This window comes from Nicotiana tomentosiformis, chromosome 1 (genome assembly GCF_000390325.3).
Source record: "Nicotiana tomentosiformis chromosome 1, ASM39032v3, whole genome shotgun sequence".
Lineage (NCBI taxonomy): Eukaryota > Viridiplantae > Streptophyta > Magnoliopsida > Solanales > Solanaceae > Nicotiana > Nicotiana tomentosiformis.
The window spans coordinates 19,995,302-20,015,628 of record NC_090812.1 but is presented as its reverse complement, the minus strand read 5'-3'; the positions used below and the strand labels follow the sequence as shown (position 1 = coordinate 20,015,628).

Here is a 20,327-nt window from a genome sequence, read left to right as displayed (position 1 = left end):
TCTTGCATTAATACTGCACCAAGCCCAATGTGAGATGCGTCACAAAATACCATATACGATCCTGAACGTGTGGGCAATACCAACGCTGGCGTCATAGATAAAGCGGTCTTGAGCTTCTGAAAGCTCAACTCACACTCGTCTGACTATCTGAATGGGACACTTTTCTGGGTCAATCTGGTCAATGGGCTTGCTATATATGAAAACCCTTCTACGAACTGACGATAATAGTCTGCTAAACTCAGAAAACTCCGGATCTCTGTAACTGAAGTAGGTCTAGGCCAATTCTGAACAACCTCAATCTTCTTAGGATCCACCTTTATACCTTCTGTCGATACAACATGCCCCCAAAAGGCAACTGAGTCTAACCAAAACTCACATTTTAAAAACTTGGCATATAACTAATTATTCTTCAAGGTGTGAAGCACACTTCGAAGATGCTACTCATGTTCCTCTCGACTGCTGGAGTAAATCAAGATATCATCAATGAATACAACTACCAAAGAATCCAAATAAGTCTTGAACACCCGATTCATCAAATCCATAAATGCTGCTGGGGCATTTGTCAACCCAAATGACATCACTAGGAATTCGTAATGCCCATACCGAGTTCGAAAAGCTATTTTAGATATATCAGAGGCCCTAATCTTCAACTGATGGTAACCAGACCTCAAATCGATATTCGAAAATACCTTGGCACCCTGAAGCTGATCAAATAAGTCATCAATTCTCGGCAGTGGATATTTATTTTTGATAGTGGCCTTGTTCAACTGTCGATAGTCTATACACATCCGCATAGAGCCATCTTTCTTCTTTACAAATAATACTGGTGCACCCCAGGGAGAGACAGTGGGTCTAACTACCCCTGGGTGTGGATGGGTACTACCCCTGCTCCTTCTTTTACTATGCATGTCTAAGACCTCTAAGGGATGAAAGGTTGTTATATAGTAGGGTTGTTATACCCTGCTCCTTCTCCAAATTTTGATGCTTCACCCGAGAAAAGGGTCCAAATACTTAGAATTTGTTATTGGAGCCACTCAAAAGTTTTACAAGCTCAAAATGTAAACCATTATCATCATCAAGTTTTGAATTTTGTTCTGACTATTTTGGTTTCTAAGGTTTAGTATCCTGCGATAAGAGATAATCTACTACATATAATAAAATATAACTAAGATAAAACTGACATATAAATCTTTCATCCATGTGCATTTGTTTCTTATCAAGAAGGTTCCTTTTAGTAATTCACTAAATTTTGATTCAACTGAATAAAGCTACATCTTTCACAAAGTGCAATCTTCAAGAAGAGTGACTATACCAAAAAAATAATTATTATGGTTAATTCTGAATCTCAAATATAGACCTTTAAGCCTAAACGTTAGATAAAAGACATGAAACCTAAAGTCTTGCTCCATTGGATGTAATTCCTTGACTATTATATGCATACTTTGAAGGAAAATGAACAAGAAAGCCTTAAAGTTGTGGACAATAATTTTGTGCATATGAGGGCATGTCTATGATATCTAATGAAATTTTGGTGCACTTATAAGGACTTGATTAATATAGATATTTGGGTGTTACTTATAGAGAATCAGTTTTTAAGGCTCTATAGTACTTTTGTATGCCATTTCTATACTGATAATTTTCCATCTCTATCAAATAAAAATGATAAGTCATCGCATATTAAGGAACTACTAAAAGTTGTATTTAGTTTTAGGCACAAAACTGCAGAGAATCTCATAAAAATTTATTATTTTCTTTCAGAAGAGATGAGCAAGCTACACATAAGAGACTTGTAGTGTAGTGTAACTCATTATAAGAAGCTTTCTAGTTTCACCAATATACAAATTAGACTAATCTATCAAGCTTCATCCATTTCCAACTTATGTATGGAGCTTTGAATGCATAGTTGTTAGTGCTACTAATGAAAAAAAAAATCCAGTATTGAAATAGAGAGATGGGACATAGTTCAAATGGAAGACCTGAAATTACGGCGATCTTGGCATACTTTTTCACCAGAAACATCAGATCTCAAGACAACGTTAACCTGACGTTCAGTATAAAAGATAACATGTTAGAATTAAACCTTGGAACTCTTGTTATCTCAGCAGCGTAATATGTGAACAAAAAAAGTGAATGAAGTAACTAAAGATAGATCACCTCAGGAAACTCATTCTAATATTGCAACCTAGAATAAGCCTCAATAAGTCCCTCAATGAACTTTGTCACAATATCTGCAAATTATTGCACTTCAGTATGTACAGAAAATAGATATTTTTATTCTTTCAATAGATAACGTAAAACCTTTAGTACCTATTATATGAGCATGACAGAACCATATATCAAACATACAAATGTACACACATAGATACTAAAACAGAATCCTTTTGACTCCTCAATACGAAGAAACTAAGAAAAAATGAAAGCCAATAAAAGAGCAGCATTTATCGGGCTCCGAAGTGCTGAACATACAAACGAACGTACAACTACCACAACAAAGAGAAAAAATTGAAGTAAATAAGATAAAACAAAACAAAGTAACAAAAGCATCAGTAATAGACATTCCCAAACAAAAAGTCAGAGAAAGGCAAAATTTTACATCAACAAATAAAGCAGTAATGGACATGCAACTGAGAAATCAAGAAGAAATGTATTATTTCTTGCTTACCTTGGGTTGTGTAGGAAGTACAAAGCAAATTATTTTTAATCTTTCTAAGTACAACGATAATCCTACGCCAATAATGTAATGTTATTGAAGTGAATAAAATCCTCACCTTCTGAATGTGCCTCTCATAAGAAATTGAACATTGAGAAGGCTGGTATTGAAATAAAAATGAATTGTCACTATAACTTTTTTTAACCAAAGAAGATAGGTTTCTTCATAGTAAATTGTAGTTCTCCCATGAAAGCTAATTGAAGATTAGATTGTAGTCACTTGAACAGACGGAGCATCTAACATATTGAGGGAGTTCTTCTCCCTTATGCCTTACTTTCAAATCCCAAAAAATCCGATCGAAACTTTAAAAAATGAAATTTAAATCAGATATGACAAGGATGGAGAATCTGACTGATTGAGGGAACATGAGCTAAGATTTAGCCGAAAATTTATTTTTCAAAACCCATAATGAGAAGTCCACCATTGTTTCCTACGAAGATGTCACAAGAATGAGTAGTAGTAGTTAATTCAGCTGATAAGAGTTTATACTTTAGTCCCATAGTTTTATTAGTAACAAATTAGTCCAATGTAATTCAAATTTTAGTCTTTTGAGTCCTTAAGTTTGTTAGAGTAGAGGTGATGTCACAAGATGCCAAATGTCATTTTCTAGAAGCCCTAAGTAACGAATTTGGCAGAGCTAGTCGTTATTTATATTCCTTTGTATTACAATGATTGGTATGAATGAGAATCTATCCAATTTCCTCTCTAAATTCTTCTCTTCTTCTTTCCTCTTCTCCCCTTCTCCGATATTCTTCTTCTTCTATTGGTGTGAGCAAAGTGTGAGTGTAAAATTTGGCATCAGAGCAGCGGTCCTCTGACCACCATGGCTGAACAAAAATTGAAAGGTATTGAGTATAGCATCAAACAATTGGATACTCAGGTACAGCAGCTAACCACATGTATCAAGGATGTATCGACTAGAGTTGACAAAATGGATGATACTCAAGCTCAAAATGTAGAAACTCAGAGGAAGCTCGAGCTGATTCTTCAGCAACTACTGAAGGAGCGTGGACCAGAAACACCTTCACCTATGACTGGATCTTCATATGCTCAAAGAGTTTCCTTGTCCATCGGCGGAACAACCAGTGGAGGGAGTGTTCGACAACCAATACATTCTATAGCTCCACTCACACATCCTTCTGCTACTAATGCTCGAGGTATAGCCTTTCCACCTGCTCCTGCGCATAGAAATCCCCAACCCCTAATTTTACCTACTCCAGTTGGAGTCATGGAAGCTGGGAATCAATCCCTGCAACTACCAACAACTCAGTCCCCAAAAGGCAAGCTCATATTCCCAGAATTTGATGGAACCAACCCCAGAGCTTGGATAAGGAGATGTGATAGGTATTTCGAAATCTATAAGGTACCTGACCATGAGAAAATGACTTACATTGCCATGCACTTAAAGGATAAGGTTGACAATTGGCTTGATGCTTATGTTATTGATAGGGGGGAGGGTAGTAGATTGGCCTTTATTCTATATGGATATATGTAGGAGGTTTGGTCATATCAGACCTCTAGATATCATTGATGAGTTTAGCAAGTTGAGGCAGGAAGGAAGCATAGAGGCATATCAAGAGAAATTTGAGGAGTTAAGAATCCACATGATGATGATCAACCCTCACCTGAATGAGCTGCATTTTGTAGCTAGTTTTGTTAGTGGATTGAGACCTGAAATCAAGTATTTGGTCAGGATCTATAACCCTACAACTCTTTTGGATACTTATGAAGTAGCCAAACTGCATGAGGATGCCTTAAAAGCCCTGCAAAAATACTTATACTGACCCTCTCAAACTACCACCAGAAATTATTCACCCATCACTCCAAGGATCACATACCCACAGAACCCTCTTCCCCTCACTTATAACGAACCACTCAGACTTACCTACACCACCAGAAACACTCCTTCAACACCTAACAACCAAAACAATCAGGAAGGCCCTTCTGGTACTGCAGGCACAAACCAACCAAAATACTTAACTTACGACCAGATGAGAGAAAGGAATATATGCTTCATGTATCATGAGAGGTACTACCCTGGCCATTAATGTAAACCAAAAACCTTGAATCTAATTACTGGAGCTAGTGGAGTGGAACAAGAGGAAGTGTATTATGATGCAAGTGAAGCAGCTGAGCCTTTGGGAGAGATTGTGGTTGTGGTAGAAGAAGAGCATGCTGAGCTATCTATGAATGTAGCTTTGGGCATGACTACTTCACCTTCTACTATCAAGATACAAGGAAGGGTGAAGAAGTTATCTGTATTTATCTTAGTGGACAGTGGATCCACTCACAGTTTCATTAGCCCAAGAGTAGCTAAAAGCATGGCAGGAATGATATACCCTACAACACAACCCATGAGAGTAGTTGTAGCAAATGGACAACAAATGTTCAGTGAAGAATGGTGCCCCAAGTTCAAATGGACTATGCAGGGAGAAGAATTTTAATTTCCCATGAGGGTGTTACACCTTGGTGGCTATGACATGGTACTAGAGATGAATTGGCTAGATCAGTTCACTCATGTTATCCTCAATACGCCTCTTAGTGTGACTTTCCAAAAAAGTGGCAGACTCATCACACTCAAGGGCAATGCTGATACTGCTGAAGTATGGTCTGATGTTGAGGAAGATTCAGCAAAATGGCTGCGGCAAGGGAGCAGTTGTTGTCTGGTGCAATTGTATGACCCATCCAAGCATACTCCAGAAATAGAGGTGTCCATACCAATTTTAGAGTTGTTGCAGAAGCGTGATGATGTCTTTGAGGAACCAAAGGCCCTGCCTCCCAAAAGAAGTTGTGACCACACCATCACCTTATTGCCAGAAGCTCACCCTTTCAGTCTAAGGCCTTATAGATACTCCCATGACCAAAAGGATGCAATTGAACAAATGATTACAGAAATGCTCAAAGTTAGGACTGTGGTGCCTAGCCAATCTTGCTTTGCCTCATCATCTCTCTTGGTCAAAAAGAAGGACTCCACATGGAGGTTATGCATTGACTACAAAAAGATGAATGCAATGACTGTCAAGAACAAATATCTCATTCCAGTAGTAGAAGACTTATTGGATGAACTCAAAGGGGCAGTTCTGTTTTCTAAGATTGATCTTAGGGCTGGTTATCATCAAGTGAGGATGAAGGAATCTAATGAGTTCAATACTGCATTCAGAACATATCATGGGCTATGGCAATTCAAGGTCATGCCCTTTGGGCTGACTAATGCACCTGCTATATTCCAGGCACTGATGCACCAGGTGTTTGGGGAGTACCTCAAGAAGTTCATCTTGGTATTTTTTGATGATATCTTAGTCTACAGTCCAGACCTGAGCAGCCACTTGAGGCATTTGGAAAAGGTGCTTTAACTGCTGAGAAAGCACCAACTATATGCCAAGATATCTAAATGCTCGTTTGCTCAACCACAAGTGGACTACCTTGGCCATATCATTTTAGGAAATGGAGTGCAAACAGATCCTGCTAAGATCCAAACAATGCTTCACTGGCCTAGACCAACAAATATCAAGGATCTAAGGGGGTTCCTAGGGCTCGCTAACTATTACATGAGATTCATATTGGGATATGGAGTCATTAGCAAGCCACTGACTTCACTACTCAAAAAGAGTAATTTTGCATGGACTGAAGAAGCTACGATTGCATTTGAAAAACTCAAAGATGCAATGGTTAAGGCTCCAGTATTGGATTTACCTGATTTTTCCAAGTCCTTTACAGTAGAAGTTGATGCTAGTGGTTCAGGTATTGGAGTCATTCTCATGCAAGAGCATCACCCAATAGCCTATTTGAGTCAAGTCCTCAGTCCTAAACACCAGGGACTATCAACTTATGAGAAGGAATTGATGGCTTTATTACTAGCAGTAGACAAGTGGAGACACTACTTGCAGCAGAACTTCTTCACAGTCAAGACTGACCATTTCAGTCTCAAATTCCTAAAAGACCAGAGGATATCTACTATGCTGCAACACAAGGGACTAACTAAGTTACTTGGGCTAAACTTTGACATCCAATATAGGAAAGGAAGCGAGAATTCAGCTGTTGATGCCTTGTCTAGAAAAATCTCAGGACATTGTAATGTTATCACCAGCATTAAGCCAATTTGGGATCAAGAAGTGTTAGAAAGTTATCAGGGAGATGAGGAAGTGAACCAGCTCATTTCTAAACTTACACAAAATCCAAGTGGAAGTGCAACCAATCAAGTAGTGAATGGACTGTTAAGGCATCTGGGCAAACTATGGATAGGAAGCAAGGGTAACATGAGGCAACAGCTAATCAAGGCAATGCACTCATCAGCCCTAAGTGGTCATTCTGGAGTACTAGCAACTTAAAAAAGGTTGAGTTCACTATTCTATTGGCCATCTATGCAATCAGATATCCAAAGGGTAGTGCAAGAGTGTGATACTTGTCAAAGAAACAAGACTGAAAACATAGCACCTCCAGGATTGCTACAACCCTTGCCAATCCCAGACCACCCTTGGAAACACATTTCTGGTGGTGATTGACAGGTTCAGCAAATGTGCACACTTTATTCCACTCCTTCATCCATTCAATACAGCCCATGTTGCTAAGGCCTTCCTATATCAACTGTATAAGCTACATGGTCTTCCCCAAAGCATAGTGTCTGACAAAGATAGTGTTCACAAGCATCTTCTGGAGGGAACTTGTTAAGTTGTTGAAGACTGAATTACACATGAGCTCAGCTTACCATCCCCAAACAGATGGTCAATCAGAAAGGCTAAATAGGTTCCTTAAAACATATCCCAGATGCATGACAAGTCACAAACCAAAGGCATGGAACCAGTGGCTCTCTTTAGCTGAGTTTTGGTACAACACATCCTTCCACTCTGCATTGCAAATGACCCCATTTCAGGTTGTTTATGGTTATGAACCTCCACAATTGATAATTAAATAGTAGCCCAAAGCAAAGTTGATTTTGTAGACCAATGGCTAAATGAGAGGCAAGTGATGGCTAAAGTGCTGTAGGAAAGTCTCAGAAAAGCTCAAAACAGAATGAAGCAACAAGCAGATAAACATAGAACTGACAGAGAATTTTTAGTGGGAGATTGGGTTTATCTTAAGCTTCAGCCCTATAGGCAGTCTTCGGTGGCAATCCGGAAAAGCCTCAAACTCTCATCCAAGTTTTATGGTCCATATCAGGTGATTAAGAAGATTGACAATACTGCTTATGAGTTACAACTTCCTTCCATAGCAAAAATCCATCCAGTTTTTCATGTCTCACAGCTCAAAAGGAAAATAGGCACTGATATAGTTGCCCGTATTGATCTCCCTACATGTACTCCTGATGGTGCTCCTATGACTGAGCGAGTTGCTGTTTTAGGAAGAAGAATGATCAAGAGAGGTAACTAGACAGTGACACAAGTTTTGATTCAATGGTCCAACTTGCTTCCGAAAGAGTCCACTTGGGAAGATTAGAGCTTCATCAAATCTCAGTTTCCATATTTTGAACCGTGAGGACAAAGTTCTATAAGGGGCGGGGTTTGTCATAAGAATGAGTAGTAGTAGTTAATTCAGTTGATAAGAGTTTACACTTTAGTTCCATAGTTTTATTAGTAAAAAATTAGTCCAATATAATTCAAATTTCAGTTTTTTGAGTCCTTAAGTTTGTTAGAGTAGAGGTGATGTCACAAGCTGCCAAATGTCATTTTTCCAGATCCCTAGGTAACGGATTTGGCAGAGTTAGTCGTTATTTATATTTGTTTGTATTACAATGATTAGTATGAATGAAAATCTATCCAATTTCCTCTCTAAATTCTTCTCTTCTTCTTTCCTCTTCTCCCCTTCTCCGATATTCTTCTTTACAGAAGAGTCATACTATAAGATTTTTTAGAAACCAACAAAAGTATATACAGATTTAAAAATAAAGAGAAGATTTGGGCAAAAATCGTAAGAATAGCTAACCTGAAAATTCAACACCACATCTAAGAAGAGCAAATAGAATTGAGAAGTAGGTAAGAAAAGAAGATGAAGAGAGGCGTCAGATGAAAAGCTCAATAACAGAGTTACAAAGGCAAGCACTTTATGGCTGAGCGAAATGACTCTTCTACCCTTGGTCGACTATCTTCCCTTTTCTATATAATAGAAAATAATATAATAGAAAAATGTAACACTCAAAAATTATAAAAATTGAGACTTTTATTGGAATCTAAATTAAACCCATGTGACTATCAAACTTGAACAAAGTACTCAAACCTTAACCTGCACTTTATAGCTTGCGCAACTTGACTATTCCACCGAATATTTCCCACCTGCATAGATATTAGGTAATTATGTCCCAACAAAAACAAAGTTGAGGCAAAAGGGAAAGAAATCGCCTAATTTTTATCCTTTGCTAAGAGTTTAAACTTAAAATCTTATGGATCTTTTCTCACTTTATTAATCACTAGGTTGTACGTATCATGCTTAATTCTTGAGCCCAATTTCACGTGGGCCTGTTGAAATGTTGTCTCTATTGGTCCACACCCTGAGATCGTTATAAGTATTTTTGTCGTGGTGACATCCCCCCCCCCTCCCCATAACGGATTTTAAGTAGAGCAAAATTTATTTATAGTCACTCGGGCTAAACTTATAACACCCGGTAGCCAAAAATTATAATATATATTTTATAGCCCAAAAGTAATTCTAGCGGTTAGCCAGCGAAATTGGCAAACTGGAGTTTGCAGGAATGGATAACAGTCCACCGATATTGACAAACAGAGGATTTAACTATGTCCCAACTCTTTCCCATGTTTTCTCATCAATCAGATTAAGGAAAATTCACAAGAAAAAATATATTTTTCTTCAACAAATTTTCTATTTTTTTCCAAGAATTTCAAATATCCCACAAAATAAGAACGATCAACAAGATAATCGGAGCAGAATTGGATATACTTCAGAAGTAGCAGGGTGAAGGAGATTATCTTCTCGTGGAAAAGCACTGTGTAGAGCTTGAGTTGCTACTGCTTTACCATTCGCCGAAGAAGAAGATAAGTGTAAAACAGCAAGCTTAAGGGATTTAGCTCTTTAATTGGGATGGCGGCATATTCAGTGGACATGAAGGTGGAGGTGATCATAAAGAAGTCTTGTTGGGGTCTATAGATATTTCACAAATAAACTCCAGTTGTCAACCGATAATTATATACAATTTTCACAAAAATTAATTTTTCGTTTTTGCTTGTTTTGCATCTTTCCTTTTCAGAATTGTGGAGTATACTCCTTTTTTTCTTTTTTTTACTTTTGAGAAACTGGAAATTTTATTTATATAATACTATGTAGGTTCACACACAGGATCCGTGGAGTATACTCCGTTTGTTACAATTCCTTGATACACTAACAGACAATAAATAATTAAAAATCACAGTAAGATACATCACATCAATTATGTAATGACTGGTTTTACAAACGTGTAGTCATTCAATATACAAAAGAGACTCTTACTATACAAAAACAAATGTACAAATAATCTGTCACTATATAAAAAATATCCAAAATAGACTGTCAATATACAACTTATATACTAAATAGACTGTCATTATATAAAAAATATACAAAATAGATGTCACTATACAAAATATATATAAAAAAGACTGTCACTATACAAAAAAATATATAAAATAGACTGTCATCGTACAATTTATATACAATAGACTGTCACTATACACTTTGAATACACAAAAGCACCGGGAATACATTAATGATACATTGGGAATACATTTCAAAATACGTGATACACTCTAAATACATGGTGTGCACACATTACACGTACAAAATATGTATATAATTTATATATACTATATTTACATATTAGACAATACACATGTGTATACGATTTTGATACATTGTTTAGACAGATTATACATTCATGATACAAAATACAATTGGGATACACTAAATATACACTTTAGATACACAAGTACACTCGAGATAGGCTCAATATACACTAAGGATACACTGTCAAACTTAGGATACAATATATACACAATATTATACATTGCAAAATAATATGTATATAATTTTTCTACAAAACTATAATTTATTAAAATTATCCTGTATGTACAACTTTATACATACATATATACACACATGTTGCACTCAATATATATACTAGGGATACACTGTCGAACTTAGGATACTATATATATTGCTGCATTTTGCCTATCATTAAATCTCATATTAAATAGTATTAAAAAAAGTAAAAGTAAGAGAGAAAAAAGGTGCTAGAATTAAAAGAATTGAAGAAAAAAAGTAAAAACATATAGAAAGAGTAAAAAGTGAAGCGTGATATGTAAGAAAGGGAATATAATTTGGTGTGGGGAAGAAAAAATATCTTGGAAAAATAAAAGTTGTACCAAAATTTACTTTTGTCTTTTATCTTGATTTTATCCAATGGGCTCTGACTGTACATTTCGGGTTAAGTGCAAAACTTATTTTCCACTAAAAAGAATATATTTTGATCCAATGAGTGAACTTCACACGACAGACTTGACCCAGCCTATCATTTAACAACCCTAAATTTACTATTTCTAGCATCAAAATTCACAACTAGATTGAGTGTAGAGGTAGCGTTCTTGCTTTTGAAAACGCCATGAATGTGAAGATCAGGGAGTACGAATTAACCTGCAAATGTCCACACAAATTATACGAAGTGATGTTGGACGATGTCGAAATCGAAACCGCTGTCACTCATGATCCCGGTTCGGTGTCCGCATGGATTAAGAAGATCGAAATTTCAAACGAATCCCGTCTCCACCGCTTGATTGTCGGCCTCGACATCGAGTGGCTCCCCAACTTCACTGCCACCGCAAACAACCCCGTCGCCACCATCCAACTCTGTGTCGGAAAATCCTGTCTTATTTACCAAATTCTTCACTCCACCAAAATCCCCCGCCGACTCCGCAACTTCCTCCAGAACGACGACTACAGATTCGTTGGGGTTGGTATTAAGAGTGATGTGAAGAAGCTGTGGGACGATTATGGAGTCGACGTGTTGAACACGGTTGATCTCCGGGAGTGGGCGGCGGTGGAGCTGGAGAAGAAGGAACTTCGCACGGCGGGGCTGAAGGATTTGGCGAAGGAAATAGTGGGAATAGAGATTGTGAAGCCCAAGAGTGTGACTATGAGTGCTTGGGATCAGCGTTGGCTTAGCCCTAAGCAGATATGTTATGCTTGCCTTGATGCTTATCTTTCTTTTGAAGTTGGGAGGCTCTTAAGTGCTTGGTATCATTAGAACTTGTTGATATGTTGTATTATTTTATCTATATGACATAAGGTCAGTAATTGAAGTTGATGTATGCTTATTAGACATTACGATGGGAAAAGGGTAAGACTCCATTAGATAACAATGGTTGGTCTTAAAAATTTATACTAAATTGTACCAATTTATCATGATTAAATAATTTTATTAGGTGAAAATATATATATATTAATTATTAAGTGAGATGAGTCTCCTTACAAACACATATTTGGTTCCATACCTGATGCGGGTAAATATTTAACATGGTTTGAAGGTCACCTGATTCAAATTTGTAACACTAAACTTCAAATTGTAACATTTGATTTATCAAGCAGTACTGACATGAACTTTTAATGAATACTAGAAAAGGCTTTGATTATACCAACTACCAAGCAAATTGAGATAGAGGGAGTACATGATACGTGCTGTACATTATTCATTTTGGTTTATAGGTTGTTCAAAAACAAACTTTTACTCTGAAAATGTCATATTACTTTGTTTTAAATGTATATATTTGTAATCATATCTTGTGTTCAACATTACCAATATTTTGTAATCTTTAACAAGATTGAGGCTAGGAGTCTTCGACTGAGTTTCTTCCTCCACTTCTTGATCATTTTTGAACAACTAAAAGACCTGACTTTGATGGCCGTGACAAGGATATATATGTATAATATTGTTTTGTGGTTTATAATTAGTGACCTCTAATGGATCCTAAAGTGAAGCCAAATGCAATGTTGGTACTTCCATTTTTGTCTTCATTGTGTGATGATCACATGCTTGTTGATATTTCGCTTATTTTAAACTCATTTTTCCTTTTCTTTTGTTCAATATTTAGATTTTACTTGTTTTTTCTTTTGCTTTTTTGGCCCAATGTTCTCTCATAACTTCACCCTCACTTTCCACCCTCAATTGTTAATTCACTTTTATTAGTTACTGGCAAAGCTTTGAATTGGAAAGTCATTAGTTTATGCCTAGATTTGGATCTCAATCAGCTTCCTCATAGTCAAACATCCTAAATTTAACTTTGACTCCATAATAAACTAATCAACAGTTAAGCATATTACATGTTTTGGAACTACCTACTAATCACCTCCGTTTTGAACACTCAACTTTATTAACTACCGACATTGTTAGAGATCGTTTGGATTGACTTTAAAAAATGGGTTTTAAGCCAAAAAGTAATAAATTTGGGTTGTCCAGCCTATTACTTTTGACATATTTTTTAAGTTCTTTTTAACTTTGCAAACCAGTAACTTAAGCTAAAAAGAGCTTAAAAGGTTATTTTACCATCTTAAAAGCAAATATATAAATATAACACTTTGCAACTAAAATAAAATAGTTAAGCAGGGCAAGACCTAAGTTCCATAACAAAACTCCCATCATCTGAAATAAGAAACTACTATATACAAAGAAGAAGTTCACGAAAGAGAAAGATATATTACCAAAGATTTAACATTCTCAAGATTGAAATAGGACTGCAGGAGTTCCTTTCTAGAGTACATACATGTACAAACTTTTCTTTTGTGAGGGATAAGGTTAGAGGCGGATTTAGAGCGCGTTCAGTGAGATCAACTGAACCTGCTACTAGTTACTCGAACCGCAGATGCATATTCAAAACAAAATATTAAAAATATAAATATATAATAGATCACATCCATTCTGAACCATTGACTTCGACTCGCGAAGGTGGCGTTTCATTCATGAGCTTGGACAAAATGTTGGGTGTGGGGGGCTGGGGAGTAATGAACAATACATACTCCATATGAGTGTAGCCAGTGACTACAAAACTCTTTTGACTTTGAAAAAGCATAACTGAATTAAATTAATTTATTTTAAAGAAAGAATGAACTGAGTACTTTTTTGTAATGACTTTTAGATTCCAAAAAGGCGCTTACAGGCTTTTAGGATTCTTCCACTTCCACTTTTCTTCTTCTTAATCTCCATACCTTCATTAGCTTCAGCAACATCATCCAATACTGGAGACGAAATGGTGAATCCCTGATCATGGATCCTGCAATACTTCTCAGAAACTGATGAAGATCTTCTCATTGAAAAAACTCTCTTCACTGATTGAAATGATGTTGATGTAGTACTCCTCTTGCTTCCTTGTCTTTCTAGCTTGAACCTGTTTGCTGAAGCTGCTGCTGAAACAGAGCAAGCCCTGCTCAACTTCACACCACTGGGAATATTGTTGTTGCACTCCCTTTTCTCATCATTGGCAATGCCATCTTCATTTTCATTTTCATTTCCATCATGGGTTTCTTGGTTCTTGATGTGTTGGTTTTTCGATATGGATTCAATATATATGTTCTTGATCTGAACCTCATTAAGTGTTGTGTGGTTTGGGCTAAGATTCTCATTTGTTTTGTGGGGTTGGGGGAAAGATTGGAGATCTGAGAAATCTGTGGATCTTGATTTGTTGCTAGTGTTGTTTCCGTTGATCTTGGTGTATCCTTCCATTTTCTCGTGCTGTTTCTTTGACCCTATATATTCGAACCTATCCAAGAAGAAGTGAGTGTGTGAATGTATGCATTGTATATATATGATGTGGAAATGAGGTAGATAGGTTCAAGGGTTGGAACGTATGGTAGAGGACAAAAAATGATGTTGATTGGAAGGTAAGCTGAGATAGATTCACCCTTTATCATAATGTGGTAACGTATTATGTCACCAATAGTAATTTCTTTGTGTAATATGAATTATTAGTCCACTCATGTAGTTGTCAATCATTGACCAAGAAACAGAGGGATTTGTACACTTTAATATAAGTGAATAGTAACAAATTATGAAATACATATTTAAAAGTGTATTTAATAACCACCTAGTGAGGAATCCTATAATAGTATAGTAAAGTTCCCATATGCCATAGTGGGAACTGGAAAGAGTCAAAATCAGCATTTGTCGCATTATTTCACTAAAGGATTCACAAGATGATACAGCTGTCTATTATTGAAAGTTCCCTTTCTTTCTTTGTTTTTTCCCTCGAAATAGTTGACTGATATTGCTAAATCCATTAAATTATCTATATATGCATGTGTTATGTTACGCGGTGCCTTCCTGAGATTCTTTGGAAGCAATCGATGTCAGTGCGATTACTGTCCGCCAATTGAGGTCCCCTCCGTAAGCTAGACTAGATTGTCAGTGTCGTACGGAAAAACCAATGTCATGAGCAATTGAGAGAGCAGAAAAGAGAATTGAGAATGAAAGAGAAAGTTTGATTGCATTGAATGAAAGCTATTACAGAAAAATAACACGGTGTCGGGAGGAGAGACACAAGTATAGAGAATTGTTTGCTTGTTAGAAAGTTTGATTGCTTGGTCCCACTTAATAATGCTTTAAAAAAATAAATCAAAGTTGCATGACTTGACCTAAATAAGCTGTAAAAGCACACTTAAAGAAAATGCAGTAAAACTACTCTATATTTACAATGAAAAGGACTTAATCTTCTACAAAGTAGAAACAAGTCCGTTGGCAGCAACTTTGTCTTTAGCATTAGGGTCTGCGCACACGGCGTCGTCTGCGCGCGCGGCGTTGTTGGCATCTGCCTGTGGCTGGACGCTGGTGATGGCTAGCGGTGGGGCGACAGAGGCACATGCGCGCTTGTCACTTGGAGCTGTCGAGACCACGAGGCCGACCGTGGCGCTGGGCGTTGGGAGGCTTGCCAGGACGCCACGGGGCGCGCGTTCAAGGGTTCATGGGCATGGCTGGAAAGCCGCCCATGACATTCTCCCCCACCTGAGTTGGCGACGTCTTCGGCACCTTACTTGCAAGATAATCATCAATCAGGCTCTTGTAGGCTTTGAGGTTTGTTCCCCTCTCCCAGGTATTCTTTTCTGCATCACATCCCTGCCATTTCACCAAGAACTCCTGGTGATCTTTCCTTAAGGCGTGAATCACTTGATCATCAAGAATAGCTTCAGCACGCCTTTTTCTGGTTGAATTGGGGCCTCGAATACTTGGTATTGTGAGTTGGCTTCGTGAAGGGTCCTCCATATCTTCCCGAAAAGGTTTCAGGAGACTGACATGGAAAACGGAATGGATTTTCCACCAAGCTGGGGTATCCACCCGGTATGCAACTTTTTCAATGCGTCTTTCAATGGACAAGGGTCCAATATATTTTTGCAATAGGCGAGGGTCATGGGCCCCTGCAAACAATAACCGCTTTGGGATTTTGACCATCACTTTGTCTCCCACTTGGTATTTAACAAAACGGCGATTCTGTTCAGCATGCATCTTCATCCGCTTTTGAGCTTTGACAAGATAGCTCTACACTATCTCCAAATTTTGCTTCTATTCTTTTGAGAAGCTAGCAGCCCGAGGAAATTTTAACATGTTTGGTGCATTCACAGTATGTGGGAGTAGCGGTTGCTATCCGGTAACAATTTCAAAAATGCTTTTGTTGGTACTTGAGCTTTTTGTGAATTGAAACACAGTTGAGCAGCATCCAGAATCACCCAGTTCTTCTGCGATCCGGTTACAAAGTGCCGGAGATATTCCTCTAGCATGCCATTGAATCGCTTCGTCTGGCCATCAGATTGCGGATAAAAACTTGAGTTGTGACTCAACTTTGACCCAAGGCACTTAAAGAGTTGGGTCCAAAGGTTGTTAGTGAAGCGTGAGTCGCGATCACTAACGATGTCTTTAGGTAGGCCCCAATATTTGACGACATGAGAAAAGAAGAGTCGAGATGTATCTTCTGCTGATATATACTGTGGGGCTGCTATAAAGGTAGCATACTTGGAAAACCGATCCACCACAACCAAGATACTTGTGAGATCTCTGACCTTGGGCAATCCGGTGATGAAATCAAGGGAAACACTTTCCCAATGTCCTTTTGGGACGGCTAGTGGTTCCAAGAGTCCTGTCTGCATCAAGCAGTCTGACTTATCCTTCTGGCATACTAGACAAATTTTCACATACTGAGCGACGTCATCGGCCATTTGAAGCCAATAATATGCACGACGAAGCAATGCCATGGTGCGTTCTTCACCAGGATGATCGGCCCACAAAGTATCATGGCATTCCGCCAGAAGAGCCCTTCGCAGATCTCCTCCTTTAGGAACATAAACTCGGTTCCCTTTCACTTTCAGGAAACCATCTTCTGTGTAGAACTGACGAGTCTTGCCCTGTCCTACCAAATCAACCAAATACTGTGCAGTAGGATCCTTGATGAGTAGATCCAGTATCTGGTATTTTATTGTGGTGGTTACTTCGTTCCCCCTTAGGGTGGCGAATACGCACACCGATGCTAGATCAGCTCTCCGACTGAGAGCACCAGCAACATGATTAGTCTTCCCACTTCGATACTCCAGGTTGAAGTGAAATTCCGCTAGGAGTTCCTGCCACCTGGCCTGCCGACCATTCAACTTTGGTTGGGTCATAAAATGGATAACAACTGCGTTGTCTGCCTTGACCACGAACGGGGTTCCCAGTAGATAATGCCTCCAAAGGCGTAATCAATGAACGACAGCCAATAATTCTTTTCCGTGGGCGGCATAGCGCCACTCTGCATCCTTCAGTTTTCGGGTCTCGTACGTTACGGGATGCCCTTCTTGTAGCAAGACCCCACCAAGTGCATAGTCGGAGGCATCCGTTTGTACCTCGAATGGCTTGGCCAAATCAGGGAGGGCCAAGACGGGGATACTAGACATAGCCATTTTCAATGCGTAGAAGGCCTATGTCCGCTTGGATCCCCAATCCCAGGGTGTGACCTTCTTGAGGAGTTCTGTCAGCGGCACTGCAATGAGGGAGTAACTTTTCAAAAATCGCCAATAGAAGTTGCATAGGCCAAGAAACGACCTCAAGGCGTGGATATCCTTAGGCGGCGGCCAATCCGTGATGGCCTGAATCTTGTGTTGGTCTATCTTGATTCGTCCTTCCCCGATGACATGTCTGAGGAAGTCAATTTGTTTCTAAGCAAAGGAGCAATTGGATAGCTTCGCATATAATTCGTGCTCCCGCAATCGAGCTAGGACCTTTCGCAAGTGCTCCAGGTGTTCTTCCATGGTCTGGCTATATTCATCCAAGTAGACCACGACGAATTTGTCGATGTATTCTCGGAAGACTTGGTTCATCATGGTGCAAAATGTGGCTGGCGCGTTAGTCAAGCCAAATGGCATAACCAGGAAGTCGTACGACCCATATCTTGTCACGTAGGTCGTCTTCTGTTCATCACCCTCTGCAATCCGGACTTGCCAATAACCTGTCCCCAGGTCTATTTTTGTGAACACCGTCGCACTACCCAGTCTATCAAACAAGTCTGCCATTAGCGGAATAGGGTACTTGTTCTTCACGGTGATTTTGTTTAGAGCCCGATAATCCACGCAGAGTCGTAGACTACCATCATGTTTCTTTTGGAATAGCACAGGGAACCCGTATGGGGACTTGAAGGGTATGATGGTCCTTGTGTCTAGCATTTCCGTCAATTGTCTTTGAAGCTTGGTGAGTTCGGGTTGTGACATTCTGTACGGCGCCCGAGCAGGTGGCTTCGCACCCGGCACCAACTCAATCTCATGGTCCACAGTTCGCCTAGGCGGGAGACGCTTTGGCATTTCTTGTGGCATGATGTCTTCAAATTCTAGTAGTAGCTCCTTCACGGGTGCAGAAATGGGACCCGAGGAGCATTCAATATCTTCAATGCAGAGGGTAGCCATGAAGGTAGGTTCATGTCTTCTGACTCCCTTCTTCAGCTGCAAGGCCGAGATGTTCTCAACGGCCATCTTCATGGGCATGCACGGGATAATGCAGGGCTTGGCCCCATTTGCTCCCATCATCATTAGCATGTCTGCATAAGGTACGGGCATGGTGTTGGTTTGCCTCAGGAATTCCAACCCCACTATCAACTCGAAGTCATCTATGATCACCACACGCAGGTTAAATTTTCCTTCATAAGGGCCAAGCTTCACTGGTACTTCTTTGGCTATTCCACCAACTGGCTGAGGAGGTGAGTTGATAGCCTTGACACGACCTTTGCCCTTTCCTACAACTAGGCCAAGGCGCTCCACCTGAGTCGAGGCTAAGTAATTGTTGGTAGCACCCGTGTCTATCATGGCCCGAATGGGCTTGCCATTTACCTTCATATCGACGAACATTAAGGTCCTCTCTTGATTTGGAGGAGTCCTCTCATTCGCCTTCTTTTTCCCTTTCTTGGAGATTGGGTAGGGGTCTTTCTTCTTACGGATACCAGCACTGGTTCCCGCTAAGGACTCAGAAATAGAGCCAACAATTGCATTGAATGCACCTACTGGTTCAGTCTGGTCCGCATCATCTGCGTCGTCATCCGTCTCATCATCAAAAGCTTGATGGGCATTCATCTGTACATGTGGGCATTCATTGTTCCAATGTGGTCCGCCGTAATGACGACATCCTAAGGGGGATTTCCTTCCCCGATCGTTATTGTTAGATGCAGTGCTAGTACTGCCTTAGGAGGGAGCCTTAGATTTGGTTGCACTCCGGTCTCCTCTACTTATGCTAGGGCCACCAGTGTTCGGCTGGCTCACTTTGTATCCTCCTCAGACAAGTTGTTGAGGCCTGTTCTTCCGGGCTTCCACTTGATAATCCCCAAGGCACTCCGCTGCTTGGATCGCCTTAGGTAACGTGTCTACCCTTTGTCTCTGCAACTCCATGCGGGCATAAGGTTTCAACCCTTCTAGAAAGGTGAAGAGTTTGTCTTTGTCCCCCATGTTGTGTATATTAAGCATGAGCATTGAGAATTCTCGCACGTAGTCCCGCACTGATTTGGTCTGGCGGAGCTCCCGTAGATTTCTCCTTTCATTGTACTTAATTTTTTCAGGGAAGAACTGTAGGCGTATGGCTGCCTTCAGCTCTGCCCACGTCTCGAGGGCATCTTCATCGGCCTTTATGGCTTCGTATTTCACCCGCCACCAGAGTTTGGCATCTCCCTGAAGATACATGGCAGCAGTTGCTACCTTCTTAGCTTCTTCTAGGCCTCCCACTGCATCGAAGTATTGTTCTATGTCGAAAATGAAGTTTTTCACTTCTTTGGCATTCCAAGCTCCACTGTATGGCTTTGGCTCAGGAATCTTCAATTTTTGTGCCATAGGGGCGAGGTTCACACCACCCCCAAATTGGTTTCTGCCTCCTCGAAGTAGGCCTTGTAAAGCAGCATTTACAATATTGAGCTGGCATGTCAAGTTGTCTATAGTTTGTTGCATGGCAGTCACCCTGTCTGCCTTTTGTTCCCTGTTGGCTAAATCCTCGGCATGCTCCTGCTGGAGGACTTCGAATTTACCAAAAATTCCAGCTGCCTCTGTGGATGCTGTTTGTCAGTCTCCTTCAGAGTCGCGACTAATGTTTTCTATGTCAACTTCGGCCTGGACCAGTGTGCGGTCCAGGTCGTCAAACCTTTGCACTAGGCTGGTCTTT

At 39.5% G+C, this 20,327-nt stretch overlaps 1 protein-coding gene and 1 long non-coding RNA gene across 2 annotated transcripts; one reads left to right on the top strand and one right to left on the bottom strand.

The window, feature by feature from the left end:
* Positions 1 to 1,848: 1,848 nt before the first annotated feature.
* LOC104094434 (uncharacterized) lies at positions 1,849 to 2,489 on the bottom strand. Its single transcript, XR_001968896.3, has 2 exons — positions 2,155 to 2,489; positions 1,849 to 2,041 (listed from the first exon to the last, which is right to left on the bottom strand). It is a non-coding gene; the product is annotated as an uncharacterized lncRNA (long non-coding RNA).
* An 8,802-nt stretch (positions 2,490 to 11,291) lies between these two features.
* Positions 11,292 to 11,933, top strand: LOC104094441 (3'-5' exonuclease-like). The gene has a single exon (XM_009600378.4). The coding sequence runs from the start codon at positions 11,292 to 11,294 to the stop codon at positions 11,931 to 11,933; it is 642 nt and encodes a 213-aa protein (XP_009598673.1).
* The last annotated feature ends 8,394 nt before the right edge of the window (positions 11,934 to 20,327 follow it).